At 34.6% G+C, this 20,255-nt stretch overlaps 1 protein-coding gene across 1 annotated transcript in view; it reads right to left on the bottom strand.

Moving 5' to 3' along the window:
* LOC150097985 (apoptotic protease-activating factor 1-like) overlaps positions 1-20,255 on the bottom strand; it is a 313,888-nt gene that overhangs the window by 266,664 nt on the left and 26,969 nt on the right. Inside the window, exon 2 of the mRNA XM_090406652.1 lies at positions 5,775-6,582. Within this exon, the coding sequence (XP_090262778.1) occupies positions 5,775-6,582 (808 nt within the window). The remainder of the gene's footprint in view (positions 1-5,774; positions 6,583-20,255) is intronic.

Here is a 20,255-nt window from a genome sequence, read left to right as displayed (position 1 = left end):
ATCAATTGCCTTAGTATCCCAAAATGCAATGCACATATCCTTACAGATATTTATAATGCTTTGCATTATGAGAAGGGCCACCCCAGACAGGTTTCGACCTCTATTGAGGTCTCATCAGTGGGAGATAGACATCGAAGTGATACCAAGGTTGAAGTAATGCAGAAGTCGTATTTTCATATACAAGTAGCCAAAGGACACATCTTATTACTAAAATACTCTGGATTAGAGAGAGATGTTAAAAGTTTTTCCACTTGGTTATATTATATAGCCACGGTGACCAAACTGTGGCTCACGAGCCGCATGTGGCTCTTCTTAAGTTTTATTGTGGCTCAACTAACAAATAAAAAATATTTATAATTTTTCTTAATTTTCTAGCAGACATGGGACAATCACCTAATAAAGTTTTTCTGAATGATGATAATAATTTAAAAAAACTCGAGGCAAAGCCAAAAAAAGGGAAAAAAAATCGATGTTTTTCTCTAAAAATCATCAATGTTTGTTTGTCATCCCTAAAAAAACTGTATTTTGCTGCTCGATTAGTCAATGTTTTTGAATGGCTTGATGAAATTTGCTGTTGATATGCTGTTCGGCAATGTAGTTATATTCATGTGAGAAAATTTAAAAAGATACATTACTGAATTTCGTACTTATATTAATAAAAAGGTAATAATTTAAATTCCAAATGATTTAAATATTAATATTTTATTTTTAAAATTTTATTATAGAATATTTTGCAGCATGACTCTTGAAAATAAACATATCGACGAACATAGAATTTTAACGAAAAAGACTATGCTTTTATTGAGAAAAATGGTAAAGCTTTTTGCCTCATCTGTAGTTCAACAATGAGCAATTTCAAAGTAGGGAATTTAAAACGTCATTATGAAAAATGGCATCGCGAGTTTTTGTCTCAATAGCCAGAAAAATCTGAAATACGAATTAAAAAGCTTAAATCATTGAAATCTTCAGTTAATAACCAAATTAACTTCATGACAAAATTTACTGAAGAATCTAAAACTGTAATAGAGGCTAGTTTTAAAATATCATGGAACATCGCACGTGCAAAACAGCCTTATACTGAAGGGGAATTTATTAAGCAAAACATTCTTGATACAATTGAGTCACTGGACCCTAATAATTCAAAACTTTTAAAGTTAATTACCAACATTCCTACCTCACAACATACAATTGAACGTTGAAATTCAGAAATAAACGTGGATTTATTATCAAAATTAGAAAACGATATAAAACATTGTGTAGCATTAAGTTTGGTGCTTGATGAATCAACTGACATTACAGACCAACCACAATTAGCAATTTTTATTTCTTTCCTTCTTGAGGACGGAGTGACGCGAGAAGAATTATTAGAATTAATAGCATTAAAAGATAGTACTCATGGCGTTGATATTAAGTAAGCTTTTGATGTTGCCCTTAAAAATGTTCCAAAAAGTAAATTAGTAAGTGTGGCTACTGATGGAGCAGCAGCAATGGTGGGATTAATTGGACTTTTAAAAAAAGATGAAAGCATTCCCAATTTCATTCCAATTCATTGTATTTTGCATCGAGAACATCTTTGTTGCAAAACACTTTAATTTTGAACATCTGTTTACACCACTCATAAAAATCGTAAATTTTATTTGGACCAATGCAAAAAACCACTGTCAGTTTCAAAATTTTATCGATGAACTTGATTTGAATGAACAAATAAATGATTTATCGTTGTACTGCATAGTGAGATGGTTATCTACGTACGATGTATTGAACAAATCTGTAGCTTTATTGGAACCTATTATTGAATTCCTAGATATAAAAAAAGCAATCATATCCGCAATTAAAAAACAATGAATGGATCCAGGACTTAATGTTTTTTACTGATATAATGGAACATTTACAAAATTTCAATGTGTCGCTGCAAGGCAAGGACAAGAATATTTCAGAATTGAGTCAGAGCATTTTTAGTTTAAAAAAAAAATTACAACTTTTTCAAAAAAACATAAGTGAAAAGAGATTCAATCACTTTCCACATTTGAAAAAAGCGACTTCAGGATGTGATAATCTTCCTACAGTCATCAGTAACTATCGAGCAAAATTAAACAACCTCTTGGATGATTTTGAAGACTTACAAGAATTAAAACCATCTATTGCATTTCTGTTAAATCCATTTGAAATTGATGTAATTAACAACGGTTTCCTGCTTTTAAAAAGCTTGCTTCCTGGAACGGCATCAGGAGAAATGGAGTTAATAGAAATGCAAGAAGACGAAGGTCTTAAAATGTTACATAAATCAGTAAATTCAATCAATGAATTTACTGATTTATGTAAGAAGTACAGCCATTTAAAAATTGCAGCATATCATTTATTATAAATTTTTGGATCGAAGTATGATGTTGACCACTGTACTCAACGATGAAATTTGTAAAATCCAAGTATCATTCTCAATTAACAAACCAACATTTGAAAGAATTAATAAGAAGTTCAATTACTAATTAAAAACCAAATTATCAAAAATTAGTTGCTAACTTAGAAATCCATAAACCTTCTTCTAGTAAAGAGTAAATAAAAAAATGTAAATACATGTAAAAAAAAATAGGTAATAATAAATATAATATTTCAAAAAGTTTTTTTTCCTTATTCCTTATAAATGATATTGCATTTATATGTGTATGTATATGATTGACATAGACCTTTCGGATGTGGCTCTTAACAATTTCTGGTAGGTAACTAGGACTCTTGCTGCAAAACCTCTGGCCATCCCTGCTATATAGTATAACCTTGGTATCACTTCGGAGTCTGGCTCCCACTGATCAGACCTCAATAAAGGTCGAAACTGGTCTGGGTAGTGGCCCTTCCCATAATGCAAAGCATTATACATATCTGTAAGAATATGTGCATTGCATTATGGGATACTAAGGCAACTGATGTGATGTCATTAGCTTCTATATACAAGTAGTCCAGTCGTGAAGTGACTTCATGTGCAAACTTTGCTTGCTTACACTTGGATAAAGGAATAAACCAAGAATATAACTTCTTGACATCTTCAATTTTGAGTAAGCCCACATGTCATGAACGCAGCATAACTAGATGGAATTTCACAAGTTTTAAAGGAATGAGCTATGGAACTGACTGTGCCATTAACTTTGCTGTTTATTGAAAGTCTTGCAATGGGACAGGTTCCCAGAGAATGAAAGGAGGGTAAGATAATGCCATTGCATAAAGGTGGTGGTAGAACGGAGGTGTCAAACTATAGGACTGTTTGTATTTCTTCTATGATTGTTAAGATTTTGGAGAAATTGGTAAGAACTGGTATACAGAATTGGGCAGATGAGGGTAATATTACATATGCAGGCTAACTGAATTTGTAAAAGGGTGCTCTTCTTTTAGTGATCTGGTTACATTTTACATCAGAATAACAAGAGCAATAGATGAGGGCAAGGCATACACTGTTGTTGTTGTTTTTTTTGGATTTTTCAAAGGCATTTGACAGGGTGCCACATGATAAATTGATTTTTATTTGAATATCAGATTAGTGGACTGGTGACTGGCTCTCTGATAGATATCAGAGTTGTATATGGTGGAGCAGTATCAGCAAGCTGAGAGGTTACAAGTGGAGTTCCATAGGGTTCAGTACTAGGACCATTGCTGTTTAATCTTTATGCCAGTTATATTGGAACAAGACTATAGGTAGATGTTCAGCTTGCTGATGAAGTGAAGCTTGGGACTGTTATTATAATAGTGCTGATGTTTTGGCTCTTCAAGAGGATATGAATAAGCTGGAAAGGTGGGTGGCAAATGAATAGGAATGTCAGTTAATGCAACTAAATGCAAGGTTATAAAATTTGGAATCCACAGATGGGATGCTTCATACTCATTTGGTGCAATTATACAGGAAGAAGTGGAGGAAACAAGGGATCATGGGGTGATTGTGGATAGAGAGAGAGATTTGAAGTTCTGACAACCTATTACAAAGCTTGTGAGGGCAGCAATTGACACTTGCTGCAATGTTTATCTCTCTTGACAATGACTACAAGAGATAAAAGTATGGTAATCCCATCATATATTTTGTTCAGACCACATCTGTATTTCTGTGCTCAGATCTGGTCAGCAGGATTTGAAGGGAATGAACCTTGAAGAGGATGCAGAGATGGATAACAAAAATATTATCTGGACTGTACAATGTTCATTATGAGGAGAGACTGAGGACATGCAGACTGCAGAGTTTGGTGAATAGAAGACAAAGGGGGGGGGGTGATCAAGACATTTAAGCTGAAGGGTTATTATCACATTAACACTGAGGAGACTTTTAGTATGGTAAAAACGAGAAGCAACAGCAAGGACAAGGAGCCATATCTGAAAGATGCAAAATGAAGTGGTGAATAAGAGGATAAGAAGTAAGGTTTTTGCATGGAGAGTGGTGGGAGCATGGAATGCATTGCCTGAGAGTGTGATGAACATGCAGACATTAGATGAGTTTAAGGAGTGGTATGATAGACTTTGTGCTGAACAGTGTTGATCTCCCACAATGAGTCTTGTGACTCCATGGAGATCAGGAAAATAATCATAAAAAAAAACAGAGGATTACAACATAAAGTTAAAGATAAACAGAATCTAATTTCTTTTTCTTCATTTTTTTTTTTTGTTTATTAACAAAGAAACACCTGTTTTCACTTCCAGAATCACGGCACATACGAAGCATTAAAACAGCAGATAAACTGGATTTGGATTTACTACATCTAACAAAGATTTAAAGTAGATGCTAATTTTCATGATAATATCAATGTTAACAACTAATTAAGCCTTTCAAAATCAGATTCAACTAATAGCCTCTGAGCAATCAGTTGAATTAAAACATATGCTTTCCAAACTAGCTAAATTGAAATAGATTGTGTTTTGCAATGACAATATCAATTCAGCTTGTAACTATTTAAGTCTTTCAAAACACGTTGAAAGTTTATTTTTCACTTGGTTAGACTATAATAAATTTAGTTTAATCCTTTATCCAAGTGTGAGCAAACAAAGTTAGCACCTGAAAATATCTCCAGGACTGAGGTAAGGTAATACAACACTGGGAAACTCGTAGCAAAGGTGGACCAAGCTAACATCACTCCTATCTCAGGCACAAACTTTGTTTGCTCACACTTGGATAAAGGATTAAACTAAATTTATTATAGTCTAACCAAGTGAAAAATAAACTTTCAACATCTTTCTCTAAATCCAGAGTAATTTAATAAAAAGGTGGCACACCTTTTGGCAACTCCTATAGGTAAAGATGACCTTGCTATTGCTTCTGCCTGGTATCTCCACTTCTGGGCCTGGCTCCCACTGAAGAGACCTCAATAAAGGTCAAAACTAGTCTGGGTAGTGGCCCTTCCCTTAATGCATAACATTATACATATCTGCAAGATGTGTTTTGTATTATGGAAGATACTGAGATAGGAGTGATGTTAGCTTGGTCCACCTTTGCTATGAGCTGCCCGGTGTTGTACTACCTTACCCCAGTCCTGAAGATATTTTCAGGCATAAACTTTGCTTGCTCACACTTGGATAAAGGATTAAAGTAAATTTATTATTATCTTTCAAAACACCTGAGTTGCAAACAAGAAAAGCAAGCCAGTTTGGTCACTATCAGCACTCTCTAAAAACTAAAAAAAAAATAAAAATCACCTAAATTGTCAAACTAAATGTCCAATAAATGCCTCAAGGAAGTAGTACCTGCTTCCATTGGGAACCAGTGCTTTATATGAATATCAAAATTTAAATGAATTGAAATCACTTACCTTTACACTTTTCATGAATTTTTTCAACATCAGGTGGAAGTTCTGAAGTACAAACTTTAACTGACTTTGCTAATAAATCTTTACTTTCATCTAATGTAAATCCATTCATCATGATAAAATTTTTTACTCCTGAAACACTATCTACTATGCTTTTATTTCTTGTGGTAAGCATCACTGGAACACCCACATCAAATGCCTTAACAACATGAGAGTTCCACACATCATCTAAAACTAAGAGTCCATTTTTAAATTCATTTTGACTAAAAATTATTTTCAATCTATCTGTAGCTAGTTCCTCTGTAGACGGCATGGAGCTCCTACTAGAATCTAACTTATCGCAAAGGTTCTGCATCTTAATAAGTAAACCTCCATTAGGTTGGCTGTCATTTCTTCCGATAGCTATCCACCATACTCCATCTGAAAAATACTCATTATAGAGATGAACATCTCTAAGGACTTCTGCTGCAAGAACCGACTTTCCGCACCCTACCATACCATGTAATACTACCCACCCTCGTCTACATTTCGAAGTTGCAACTTTAATCAGTGCATCACGTATTTCCCATTGCTTAGATTTTCTGCACACCAAATTATTTATTTGGAAGGGCACTCCACCTGCAAGAAGTTTTTCATAAATATCATAATTATTTTCTTCATCTTGGTGGCAACCATTATTAATACAGTTTTGCAATCTGTCAGCAAGCCAGACATAATCTTTCTCTAGAGACTTAACAAAGGCATTAAAACCAGATGAACCTTGTTTGAGGAGAAGGTCTATCAGCTTGGCTGTCTGACGTTTAAAAGTTCTCTGAAATGAAAACACAATAATATGTAACAAAATGTTTTCACACTTAATTTTACTATGCATGTTTTAACTAAATTATTGTAAAATTGAAGTTTAATAAATTGAAGTTTAATAATCAGAAGAATGAAAGAATGATAAAACTTTATTGAAAGATTTTTCACTTGGTTATATTATAAATTAAAGATGCCAAGAAATTATATACTTGGTTTCATCCTTTACCAAAATGTAAACAAACAAAGTTTGCGCATGAAGTAACTTCATGACAAGGCAACTTGTATATAGAGCCTAATGACTTCACATCAATTGCCTTGGTATGTCATAGCGCAAAGCACATATCCTTACAGACATGTATAATGCTATGCATTATGGGAAAGGCCACTACCCACACCAGTTTCGACCTTTATTGAGGTCTCATGTCTGTAAGGATATGTGCTTTGCATTTTAGTATACCAAGGCAATTGATGTGAAGTCATTAGCCTCTATACAAGTTGCCCTGTCATGAAGTTACTTCATGTGCAAAATTTCTTTTGCTTACACTTGGATAAAGGATGAAACCAAGTATATAATTTCTTGGCATCTTTAATTAATAAAACTTAATGTTAGCAAAGAAAACCAAGTTACCATGAAGATCTTTTCAATTCATTCACAGTTTTCAGATATAATATGAACTAGGGGTGTATGGAGAAGTAGTACCATAGTATCGATCAATGTTCCCTCTAAGCTGTGCGCATGTGTGCACGCACACATTTTACAACTAGCGCACAAAGCAAAAAATATGCGCACACTAGATTTTCAAGTGTGCGCAGTGAAATTAAAATTTATTAATTAAAGAAGTTCCACCTAAACATTAACCTATAAATACTTTAAAAAATACGGTAACTCAACAACGCTCAAGCCTATAACCTTTTATTACATTCTCGAAGTAGCATATAGAATGGCATGCAGTTTGTTTACATCTCAGGCCTGACTAATGGAAAATTCCCAAACATGATTGGCTGATTAAATTAGTTCAAGATCATGACGAATTAAGTGAAATATAGTGAAAAAAACATGACAAATTAAAACAATGGTTTCATAATTTTTAATAAAAATAATTAAATACTTTTAAAAAACTTAAATTAGAGTACAATTAAAAATATTGTAGCGTTTTAAAATTCTCTAATTTTTAAAAGGAATTTTAAAATAGTAGACTAAATAATAACATTCGTGTACATACATTGAGATACAACCAAGTTAATTAAATCTAGCCTCTAGGCATATCTTTCTCTTGTGTTGCCTTCGGCAATGTTTAGTGTTCGTTCAGCTTTTGCCATGCCAAGTTATTCAGTGAATAGTGTACATTTGAAAATTTATAAAAACAATAAAAAACATTCGTCAAATAACAAAATTCATTTTGTTATTTGATGTAGGATCTGACCACAACCCAGCGATTGCAAAAATCAAAATAAAACTTAAGATACTGAACTAACCACTCATAAGAGAAGCTTATAACTCAGACTCACTTAATAACCGAGAAGTTAAAGACTGCTTTATAAAAGCAGTCTTTAACTTCTCGGTTATTAAGTCTTTATATCCCTCAACAAGCCTGATACCAAAATTCACACAGAAAATAGATGACCAATAGATAAAATTAACATGAACTGGCAAACATTCAAAAATAGCACTAATGAAGAAGACAAAAATACACTCCCACAATTAAAAAGGAAAAGAATAAATCCTGGATAAATGGAAAAAAAAATCTTAAAGTTGATGGAACAAAGAAAAAAGTTAAAGAACAAACCTGAATATAAAAGCATGAATAAAGAAATAAAAAAATAATGCAGGAAAGCAAAAGAGGAATGTATTAGGAACAAATGTACAGACAGAAAACCTTCATAGAAAGCAGGAGAAGCAGAGAAATGCATTAAAATATCAGAGAAATGACAAACATGTAAAATAAAGTAAATCATGCAAATGTCATTAGAGATTCAAAAGACCATATTCTAATTGATAAAAAAGAAATCATGGAAAGATGGGTTGAATATACAGGAATAGATATTATTATTAGTAGTAGTAGTAGTGACCGCACGGTTAGCCTAGTGGCTTTGCGCCTCGCAACCATATGCCTGGGGAAGGAGTGTCCCAGGTTCGATTCCCATTGTAGACGTGAGGAATTTGAGGATCTTCCTCAGGCATAGCCAAGTTAGCCGGTCTTGGGCGCGGTCAGTAGGGTTTTTTCCGCCAGTTTATCTGGTGTTTTTCATCCCGCAAACAAGCAAACCGGCCCCATGAACATACGCCTCTACAGTCAAAAATATCTCCCCCCCCCCAGCGGCAGACCAGGTGACGGGTCGGTTGGGAGTAGTACTAACAAGAAGTCGCATCTAAAAGTAACACGCGGACCCTGCATGGGAAGCGGGAATAACGCGTAGTAGAAGAAGATTATTATTAGTAGTAGTAATATGGGAAACTCCAAGGAGTCCTTAGACTCATTGAAGGAGACCCTAAACTTCATGTCAAGAACTACTCAGCATTGAACAGTATCTACCATACTTGGTTTTGAACTCATTCACAGTCTCGCACCCACAACAGACTCTGGCAGCTTATTCCACTCATTCCCCACTCTCCAAGTAAAAAACTTAGTTCTAACACCCTTGCTAACTACACTCTTGCTCAGTTTCCATGAATGGCCCCTAGTTCTCCCAACACCAGACCTGTTCTGAAAAATTTCCTCTGAATTATTCTTGTAATTTAAATGTCTTTAGTAATTTAAATGTCTCAATCATATCATCCCTTTTCCAATAGTTAAGTGTATTAACTATTGCTCTATCCAACTTTACATCATCGGCAAATAACTGAACAGTTCAACTCAGATCCTTTCCTATATCCGTGGATAGGCTTGTGTGTTCATCAGACATGTTGTAATAGATTTAATGGTATTGATATGAACACAGATGGATAAGAAAATACCCATTTATTAACTTAAAAGCTAATATTTCGCTGGTATTATATCCAGCATCCTCAGAGCACACAACACAAAGTTTGTTACAAATGCAAGACAACCACAATCTGGTGTAACAGTAGGGCCAATATAAGTAATTGCAGCGTGCAACACATGAATATTTTTTTTAACCTAGCCTATTAGGACTTTAGTCTTGTGTTGCACGCTGCAATTACTTATACTGGTCCCACTGTTACACCGGATTGTGGTTGTCTTGCATTTGTAACAAACTTTGTGTTGTGTGCTCTGAAGATGCTGGATATAATGATATAATACCAGCTAAATATCAGCTTTTAGTTAATAAATGGTTATTTTCTTATCCATCTGTGTTCATATCAATACCGTTAAATCTATTACAACCTTTCCTATATTGTTAATGAACAAATTAAATAGCAGTGGTCTAAGAACAGAACCCTGCAGCACACCACTAGTCACAGGCCTTCTTTTGAACTCCAGAATAAACTACTCTCTGATATCTCTCCATCAACCACTCTCCTATCCATCTCACCAACCCTATATCCAAACCCGTGGTATCCTATCCAAGGTCTTTGCAAAGTCCAGCAGTATTACTGTAAACCAATCGCCTTTATCCAACTCAGCCGTCACTGTATTATAAAATGTGAGCAAGCTACTGAGGCATGATCTACCCTTCACAAAACCATGCTGCACTCCCCCCTCCCCATACAGTATCCCATTTCCATCTATTATTCCTGTATTTTGCTCTTGACCAACTTCTCCAATACTTCAACCTTGGAGCCACCTGTATGCAATGGAACTATTTTCCCCTCTTTCCACCCCCTCGGGAATAACCCAGAACTGAGACTTAGATTAAACAATATGGTCAAAGGTACTGACAATTCTTTTGCTGCTTCACGTAAAACTTGAGCTGGTATATTATCCAATCCTACAGCTATATTCACATTAAGCTTCTGTAATATGCTATTCACCTACATTTCATTTACCTCAGTTCCCGCATAAGCCATCAGTTCCTTAATTTCTGCAATATCACAACCAGGATGATATACAGGTATCCTTTGATTAACATGATTAATTAATCCTTCGACGTTACTGCATATATCAAAATCATGTTAATCAAATATAATTTGGGCAGTGGCGGCGGTAGATGGCGTTAGTTGGTAGTAGAGGTTCGGTGTAGTGATGGAGACAGTTGTAGAGTAGGTGTCCTCCTGCAATGAGTCTTCAGACTCCTTGGAGGTGTCAAGAATAATAATAATAATCAATGGTAAAAATTACAATTCGTCCATGATCGATTACTGTATTAATAATCTGTTTTATATGGTACTCATTTAGGAAAGATAAAAAATGAATGCAAAGTGAATGTTTAATAAATGCTTGTACCTACATCAGTTACTTTTATCAAAAAAGGTTTTCAAGAGTCATTTGAACAGTTTTAGTTTTTTTCTTATCACCATAAATTCTACGATAAGCAAAATGACTCTCTAGACCTCGGAAAATAAGCATTCTTCAATTAACATCTAAACCCATATCCATTACTTAGCAATTCTAAACTGTGAAATATTCCATCCAGTTCTTTGATTGTTATCTCCTTTCGAACCTCATCTTCACATTCAATTTGTTCATTGTCTTCATATGCATGTTGTTCAATTTCAAGAAGATTGTTGTCACTGAAATCTTTTGAATTTGAATCCATTAATTCTTTAACATCTTCTACATCAACACCATCAAAACCAAGGTCTTCACCAATTGCAACGATTTCTTCAACCATGTTCACAGGATTTTGAAAACCACCTAAGTCATTAGCGCATTCTAGCAAAAAGTTTTTCCAAACAGCTCTCATGTAGCTAGAAGACATTTGCTCCCACGAGTCATAAATGTTTTCAATTGCATTTTTAATGTTAAATTTTTTTCAAAAATTCTTTTAGAGTAATCGCATTTTCTCTCGTTGTTTCTACTGCCTTTGAGAATGTCTTTTTAAGAAAATAGGTTTTGAAAGTTGCAATAATGCCCATGTCCATAGGTAATAGCAATGATGTCATATTTGATGGAAATAATAAAACTTTCACATTCTCACGCAAATCATTACGAGAATTGATAGAAGTCATTTACAGAATTTATAGAAAATTTATAACTTTTGAATGGGTGTTATAGCATTTCAAATGATGAAATTTTTCGTTATAATATAACGAAAAATTTCATTAAAAATTTCGTTATAAATATAAGGCGGGGAGAGAACACAGGGGCATCCATGGCAATTAAGGTTGTTCTCAGTCAAGAAAGGGGTAAGAGCTAGGTTTTTCTCCCAGAAAGCGGTGAGTGAGTGAGTGGAATAATTTGCCCTTAGGGATAGTGAGTGCATTTAGTGTAAATGAATTTAAGGGAAGGTATGATAGCTGGGTTAGGTAATTTACGGCCTCCCTCGATGAGTCCTTGACTCCCTGGAGGTCTCAGATAATAATAATAATAATAATATCATGAAGATATTTTCTTGATCATAAATTAGGATAATAATAATAATAATTTGGATGACCAGGTGTGTTATCTAAAAGCTCTTTTTGAAAGCTAAGTTATTTCTCTTGCAATAAGCTTCAACTGCCGAACAAAAATAAGACTTAAACCAATCTTCGAATAGGCTTTAGGAAATCCAAGCCTTCTGATTCGCCCACCCAATTCTTGTTATATCCTTTTAAAGCCCTTGGGTTCCAAGTTCGATAGACAAGCAGTGGCTTCAATTTAAAATCTACATTAGCATTCCCTTCAAGCATACTTTATAGCCAGGCTGTGCTGCTGCGTTTTTTTAAATAAAAGTTCTAGATGGCATCTTTTTCCAATAGAGGCCAGTTTCATCTACATTGAAAATTTGTCAGTAATCGTAATCATTTTCTTCAATAATTTTCTGCAGTTCAGCAGGAAATTGCAGCATCTTCACCTGTTATTTTCACATTTTTTAGTCCAGCCCTAGGTTTAAAATTTTCAAGCCAGCCTTTGCTAGCTGCAAATTTTGAACTGCCGTCTTTATATTTAGTCTCTTTAAGTCTTGAAAAGAGGCTTAGATCTTTTGCCGTGATCACATTTTATAATACAGTGACGGCTGATATTATAGGTACTAATTGGAATTCTCTTTTCATTGCAGTCTTCCAGCCAAATAATCAACAGATCTTCAATTTCAACCATTATAGCAGTTCGATTACGTGTGTATTGCATTGCATTCTTGCAGATGTAGATGCAACTTTACCTTGATCGCAATACTCATCACCTTTGGATAAAATAGTCCTTATTATAGACTCGTTAAAACCAAATTTGCTTGCAATCTTACTTTTACTTTCACCATGTTTAAATCTTTTAATTATATCAAGTTTTTTATCTAATGCAGTGTTTCCCAACATGGGGCGTTTGCCCCACAGAGGGGCAATTTGAATATTTTGGGGGACAATTAGAAAATTTCGTTGCATTTGTCACCTCATCACTGATATACTCAAGAAAACTTACCATTAAGAAGAAAATCCCCTTAACTTAAAACTTACCATTGTCAACAATAAATTGTCGATGTTGCAACCTGACTTTCCAAGAAAAAAAGCTGACATCACTAGTACAGCAGTCAACATAAATACAGTATCAAGAAGAACTCTCAGAAAAGTAAAATGATGAGTCTATAAGAAATTTATTTAACATAAAAGGAAAAATGGCATGGCTTTCTGACGAGACAGAAATGAAATACTGAAATTCGACTAGTTTTGTAAAATAAATACTGTTGCCCTTCCTGTCGTCATATTTAGTTGAATGTGGCTTTAGTGCTGTAAATGACTTGCTACTGAAAAAAGAAGAAATCATCTGGATATCACAAACCATGGGGATTTGAGATTGAAAATGACTAAATTAGTACCTCAAATAAGAACTCTTTGTAGCAGACATCAAGCTCAAGGATCGCATTAACTTGGATTTTTTTATTATTATTATTATTATCTCGGTCAACTCCAAGGAGTCGACACTCATTGAGGGAGGGCCCTAACATCATGTCAAGAACAACTATTCGACATTCACAGTATCTATCATACCTCGCCTTGAACTCATTCACAGTCATAGCACCTACAACAGACTCTGGCAGCTTATTCCACTCATTCACCACTCTCCAAGTAAAAAACCTAGTTCTAACACCCCTGCTAACCACACTCTTGCCCATCTTCCATGCATGGCCCCTAGTCCTCCCACCACCAGTCCTAAAAATATCTTTTTCTCAAATTCTCAAAAATATCTTCTGGATTAATCCTATAGAAACCCTTCAGTAATTTGAATGTCTCAATCACATCACTCCTTTTCCGTCTATCAACCGATTTCAAAAAAGGCTTAGAAAAATTTCCTCTAGTCGGCGACTAGATTTGAACCACCAAATCCTTTCTTCGTGAGGTTAAGCGCTGTATAGAGTGCAAACGCCACTTCTACTGAGCCACAGTTCGATTTATGTTTTATAATATACAAAGTGTAATAAAAAATTTATATTCATTGAAGAAAATCAAATTAAAAAGTTTTACCTATGTTCCTTTTTTATTTAAAGTACATATTTGTATTATACTTTTTCAGAACTTGGCTGACTATTATACTAGAGGGGGGGAAAGCATCAAAATCTCTGAGGCATTGAGGTGGGGCATGATCCAAAAAACGTTGGGAAACACTGATCTAAGGTAATTACTTTCCTCCTCTTTTTTTTTTTTTTTTTTTCACTTAATGACCCGGTTGTGGGATTGCTCTTATTCTCTGACATGATTAATGGGATGTAAAATTTACGCTCTGGGAGCATAACTGTGTGAGAGGAATGCCATCATCATGCTCATGACTTTTTTCTCTCAGCCAGAAAACATTCCTCGAGGCTTGCATGTTTTTGCATGGTAAATTTAAAGGCATGTTAATTAAAACTCTTTCTGTGTATATAAAGGGATTGTCGCAATTAATTTCGCTGCATTAATCAAATTCCACATTAAGCAAGGAATACCTGTACTCTTGCAAAGTGTTCACTCTTGCAAAGTGTTCACTTTGTAATTCTACTAGTTCGACTGATTCAGTTACCTCCTACTACTGGCATTCCTTAAAATCATTCTGCCATATACATTCTTTCTTTTACTTGCAGCATATTGAAAGAACTGTTTGGGATTCTCTTTAGCCTGCATTGCTAACTTCTTTCATAATCTGCTTTTGCCTTTCTTACCACACTAGTGTCCACGGGGTCAGCCTAGTGGCTTTGCACTTCGCAACCATATGCCTGGGGAAGGAGTGTCCTGGGTTCAATTCCCGTTGCCAACGTGAGGAGCTTAAGGATCTTCCTCAGCCATCGCCAAGTTAGCCGGTCTTGGGCATGGACAGCAGGGTTTTTCCCAACAGTTTATCTGGGGTTTTTCATCCTGCAAGCAGGCAAACCGGCCCCATGAACGCACGGTTCTACAGCCAAAAATACTTAACTCCCCATGAGGGGGCTCAATTCGCCCCAATAGGGACGGGGGAGAAAAGAGAGGAAACTCTATATGAATAAATAAATAAATAAACCACACTAGTTATCCTTCTGGCCTGTGCCTTGTACTGTTCAAGTGCCTACAGGTCACTTTTCTCCTTAAATTCCCTATATAATTGTTTCGTTTTTTGCAGCTGCAGCTTGATGGTGTCATTCACTCATTTAACTCTCATTTGATTTACACTCCTGACTTTAAGTATGCAGTCTGCCATTACTTCCCTCAAACTCCTTTACCACTTCCCATGCACTATCAACATTGCAGTTTTACATGACATGGCACCAATCCAAGCAATCTCCTAAGCTTGTCATACCGACCAGTCCAGTAATTCCTCATATACCCCGCCTTAAGTGAAAATTCCCCACGTTTAGCCACCTCCCAGGTCAAGACCATATAATCACTCTCACCAACTGGTGGCAATGTTGTCATATTTGTTACAGACAAATTCTCAGATGCAATTACTACATCGAGCACTCTCTAAACCCCTACTGTATTGCATTACATGCTGTCTCAGGTAATTATCCCTTAGTAACTGCATAAAATCCATTTCCTTTCCCCCCATGTGTCCTCTCCTCCTTCCAATCTTCTTCTTCTTCTTCCTAACATGGAATTTAGGACATGTGGCCTGTTCCGGTCTCATGCCATCTCTTTCTTGGTCTTCCGATTTAAATGTTCTAGCCATTTTTGTTTATACTGTCTTATGTAGTAATTAACTGGTTTTATTTTCAGGGATTATAAGGTTTCTTCATTTGTTTTGTGGTCCCACTTGGTATATCCAGCTGTTTTTCTGAGGAACTTCATTTCTGCTGTTTGAATTCGTTTTTCATCTTTCCTTTTCATGGTCCATGTTTCGTTTCCGTATAGTAGAGTTGGTTTTGACAAGACATTATATAGTCTGATTCTAGTGTGTTTTTGTACCGGGGATGGCTTAAATATATTATTTATTATGCCATTTACTTTGACAAAGTTTGATATTTTAGTGTCTATGTCTTTTTCTTCTTCGTATGATAGATCACATCCGTATCTGAAAGTGTTTACTTGTTCTAGTATTTTATTATCTATCACTATTTTACTTCTTATTGGGTTTTCTCCTTTGAATGCCATTATATTTGTTTTTTCTTTGGATATTGTCATATGATATTGCTTTGAAATATCATTTAATGATTTTAATGAGCTTTGTAAGTCATCTTCTGATGTAGCTAATACTATTTGATCATCTGCAAATAGTAGTGTATCTATCTTCATTTGCAGGGTCATTTGTATACCAAATGGGTTATGCTGTTTCCAGATTGTTAATATTTCATTTATATATATATATATATTGAAAAGCAGAGGTGAGAGGGTACATCCTTGTCATACTCCTCTTGATATATCTTTCCATTCTGAGGTGTGTTCTAATTTGATTGCTATTTTATTTCCTGTATATATTTCTTGAATAGATTGTAAAAGTTGGTTTGGTATGTTTAAATCGGTTAATATTTTAAACAATTTTTGTCTACTAATTTTGTCAAAGGTTTTTTCATAATCAATAAAGGCCATGTGTATTTCTTTTTGAAATTCTCTTCTCTTTTCTATTAATAATTTTAAAGTAAAAATTTGTTTTCTACAATGCTGCTTAATTTCTCTTTTAATATTCCTGCATATATTTTATATCCTGTATTCAGCAGGCTAATTCCCCTATAATTATTGCAATTGTCTTTATTTCCTTTTTTATAGATTGGGATAACCAGTGCTTTTTTCCAAGAGTTAGGGGTTTTTCCGGATATCCCAAACCATATTAAAAAATTTCATAAGTCTTTCATTAAATTTTTCACCTGCATTTTTGTATAGTTCTATATTTATATTGTCTTCTCCTGGCGTTTTCCTATTTTTCATCTTCTTTATTATATTTTTCAGTTCTAATATTGTGATATTTTCTGTTAGGTCATTCTTTGTCTTATAAAATTTTAATTCATTGTTCTCATCTGTCCAGAGATTTCGGAAATAGGTCAGCCATTTTTCTAAATCTATTGTTTGTATTTTTATCTTTTCTTTTATTTCTTTATTCATGTATTTTATTACTTTATAGCTTTTGGGTTGTGGCTTAAATAAATCCTTTTCTAGTTCTGTTACGAAATTGTTCCATCTTTCTCTATGTTTTTTCCTTACTTCTCGTTTTGCAATTGCACTATTTCTTTTATACTCTATTTCTGCTTCTATTGTTTTGGAATTTAGCCATTTCTGGTAACTGTCCTTTTTGGTTTTTATTATATTTTCTATTTCTTTGTTCCAGTCTCATAGTCCTCTTTTTTCTAATCCATTTGTGCTTTATTCCTAAGGTTTCTGTTGCTGATTTTGTGAGAATTTGTTTCAAATTTTCCCATTCATCTTCTCTGTCACTTGATTCATGTGTGGTTTCTGTTTTTAAGTTTGTGCATTTTTGATATTGTAGTCTAACTTGAAGATCCTGTAATGAAGAAATTTTGTAGCTTGACTGGTAAGAATTTTCAATTCTATGTGTTTTTAGCCACTTTGGCTTAAAACGAATTTTTGCTGATATCATATAATGATCAGAGTTTAATTCAAAGCCTCGATATGCTCTTACGTCTAAAATTAACTCCGCTAATTTAAAATTTGTGAATAACGTAGTCAATTACTGATTTGTATTCTCTGGATGACCAAGTATATTTATGTATTTCCTTGTGTTTAAACATTGAATTCATTATTCTCATATTATTATAAATGACAAAATCACGCAATCTGCGACCATTTTGATTACATGTATCTTCGCCAAATTTACCTATGTTTGTTTTGTATTTTTTGTTTCCTATTCTGGCATTTAAATCTCCTGCTAGCAGTAAATAGTCAGTTTTGTTTGTTTTATCTATGGCATTCTGTAATTCTTTATAAAATATATTACTGTCTTCTTCTTTTCCCTCTTCTGGTGCATATGCACCAATTATTGTTATGTAGCCTCTTTATGTCTTGAGTCTAATTTCTATTAGTCTTTCATCATAACACTCCTTTCCCCATTCTTTTCTCTCTATCCATCCTAAACACACTATACTCTTCACATTCTATCCCACTAATTATATCATCTTCAGTTAGCCATTTCTCACTAATGCCAATAACCTTTGGCTAGAATGAGCCAACCAATACCAATCTTGTATAAGTCCTTTTGCCCATCAAACTCACTCCATACATTCACAAAGTCCACACCCTCCTCCTGCATAACCCAGGCATCGAGTCAATTGCTATTATGGTTCTCCTTCTCAGCTTTACTCTCTCATATTGCGGCAACAGATTACTTACTATCTTAACTCTCTCATGCTTTTCTTTTTCTACTTCCAGTAATTCTTTCATGTCCCCTCTCATGTCATACTTTTCTCCTTTTAAATCATTCATTCCAGCAACTACGATCATTTCTTCCACCCTACCCTTTTGTGCTCTAATAGCATCACTAACATCATTAATTTTTGAACCAGGAAAGCAAGATTTTGTCAAATTCTCATCGATCACACCTTTTATGATTGAATCTCAGTATAACAGCACTCTTTAATTTTTCTTTCTCTCTTGGCCATGCCCTCATTTTTCTTATCTTGCATTTCTTTTTGTTATCAGCTGATCCACTCGCTAGACATTTTTGCAATCACTCCAGCTGCTAGTTCGCCTTATGTATCACTCCACGTGACCAAGCTATCTCTCTCATTCTAGCCGTCTCTTCATTCTTTATATCAGTAAAACTATTCTTTCGTTCACCACTTTTACTCTCACTTTCAACCATGTCACATTTAATCTCACTTTCAATGCTATCTGGCATTACATCACAATTTTCAAATCGTATTCCGAGTTCCATCCACTACTTCAAACTCGTGACCTGAGACACACATTTGATCCTCGCTCTCATGATATTTTCGGCACACTTTCCCACCACTATCACTTTCAAACCAAATTCCAGCTGCCTTCAGTAATGCATACATTTTGCAGACATTGCACTGCACGAAATCCCTTTGATTAAATTCTTTAAACAATGACAACAACTTGGATGTCATTGTTCTGTTTCGCATTGGTGCCATGTGATATGCTACATATCTTACCGTGCAAAAGACTAAATTAACAATATTCAAAACAAAATTTTTAATCTCCTCAACTAATTAACTCCACAATGCAGTCTAATTCTAACACAATTTTTTAACTGATAATGCTATTTTTTTTAATTAAATAACTTAGCTTTCAGAGCTCTTCAAACATAGTCCTACCATCACACACACACACATCACCTGAAGGCGATCAATGGTTGAGGGTTCTAGATGAAGGAGGACCGAAATTCCGAACAAAATTATGCAATAAGATATATGAGACTGGATTTCTATACAAAAATATTAACAACTCAATATTTGCAGGCGTAGACTTCTGTGGCTAATTGGTTCAAAAGATATATTTCGGTGATTACACCACATTTTTTTATTATTCAGTTATATAAAACACTGAAATAATAGTTCCCGACAAGTTTCGTAAATCGTAGGATTTACATCTTCAGGGGGTAAATAGTATAACTTAAAGTTTAAACAAGAGAATTAATAAATACAAGTCATAACCATCTCTGGCTATTCATAAAACTCAAATAACAGAATGCAGATATATAACGTTATTGACGTTGAACAATACTGGACGATGTCACGTGTTCTTGTTCTCGTTCATACAGTCCGAGCTCAGATTGAGGTAGATTTTTTATTAGAGCTGACCACACTTGATGGAGAATTAAACCTTGATTTTTATTGCATTGGATTGGGTTTTTTAGCATATTAGCAGCTTCTTTAAATTTTTTTATATAACTGTTGTTTTCTATGTATGACATCGTCTTTTTTTGCCAGAGTACATCGTGTCCAGTGGAAGTGGTATGGAAAGCAAGACCCGTTTTGTTCTCTTTTGTATTGTATGTCTTTTTGGTGTTCAGCCATGCGTATTTCTCCAGATCTTCCTGTCTGTCCTACGTAGCAAATCCCACAAGAGCAATGGACTTTGTAGACTCCTGGTTTTTTAAGAGGATGATGAGGCGGTTTTGGTGGATGTAGGAATCTTGAGATTTTTTCCATAGGAAGGAAAGCTACTTTTATGATGTGTTTGTTCATTAATTTGGCTAGCTTATCTGTAATTACAGATTACAGATAAATTTGGCTAGCTTATATGTAATTACAGATAAGCTAGCCAAATTAATGAACAAACACATCATAAAAGTA

The sequence above is a fragment of the Typopeltis vanoorti genome, chromosome 16 (assembly GCF_054136105.1).
Source record: "Typopeltis vanoorti isolate ZY-2024b chromosome 16, IOZ_Tvanoo_1.0, whole genome shotgun sequence".
In the NCBI taxonomy this organism is placed as follows: Eukaryota; Metazoa; Arthropoda; class Arachnida; order Uropygi; family Thelyphonidae; genus Typopeltis; species Typopeltis vanoorti.
This window is presented reverse-complemented; position numbering and strand designations above follow the sequence as displayed.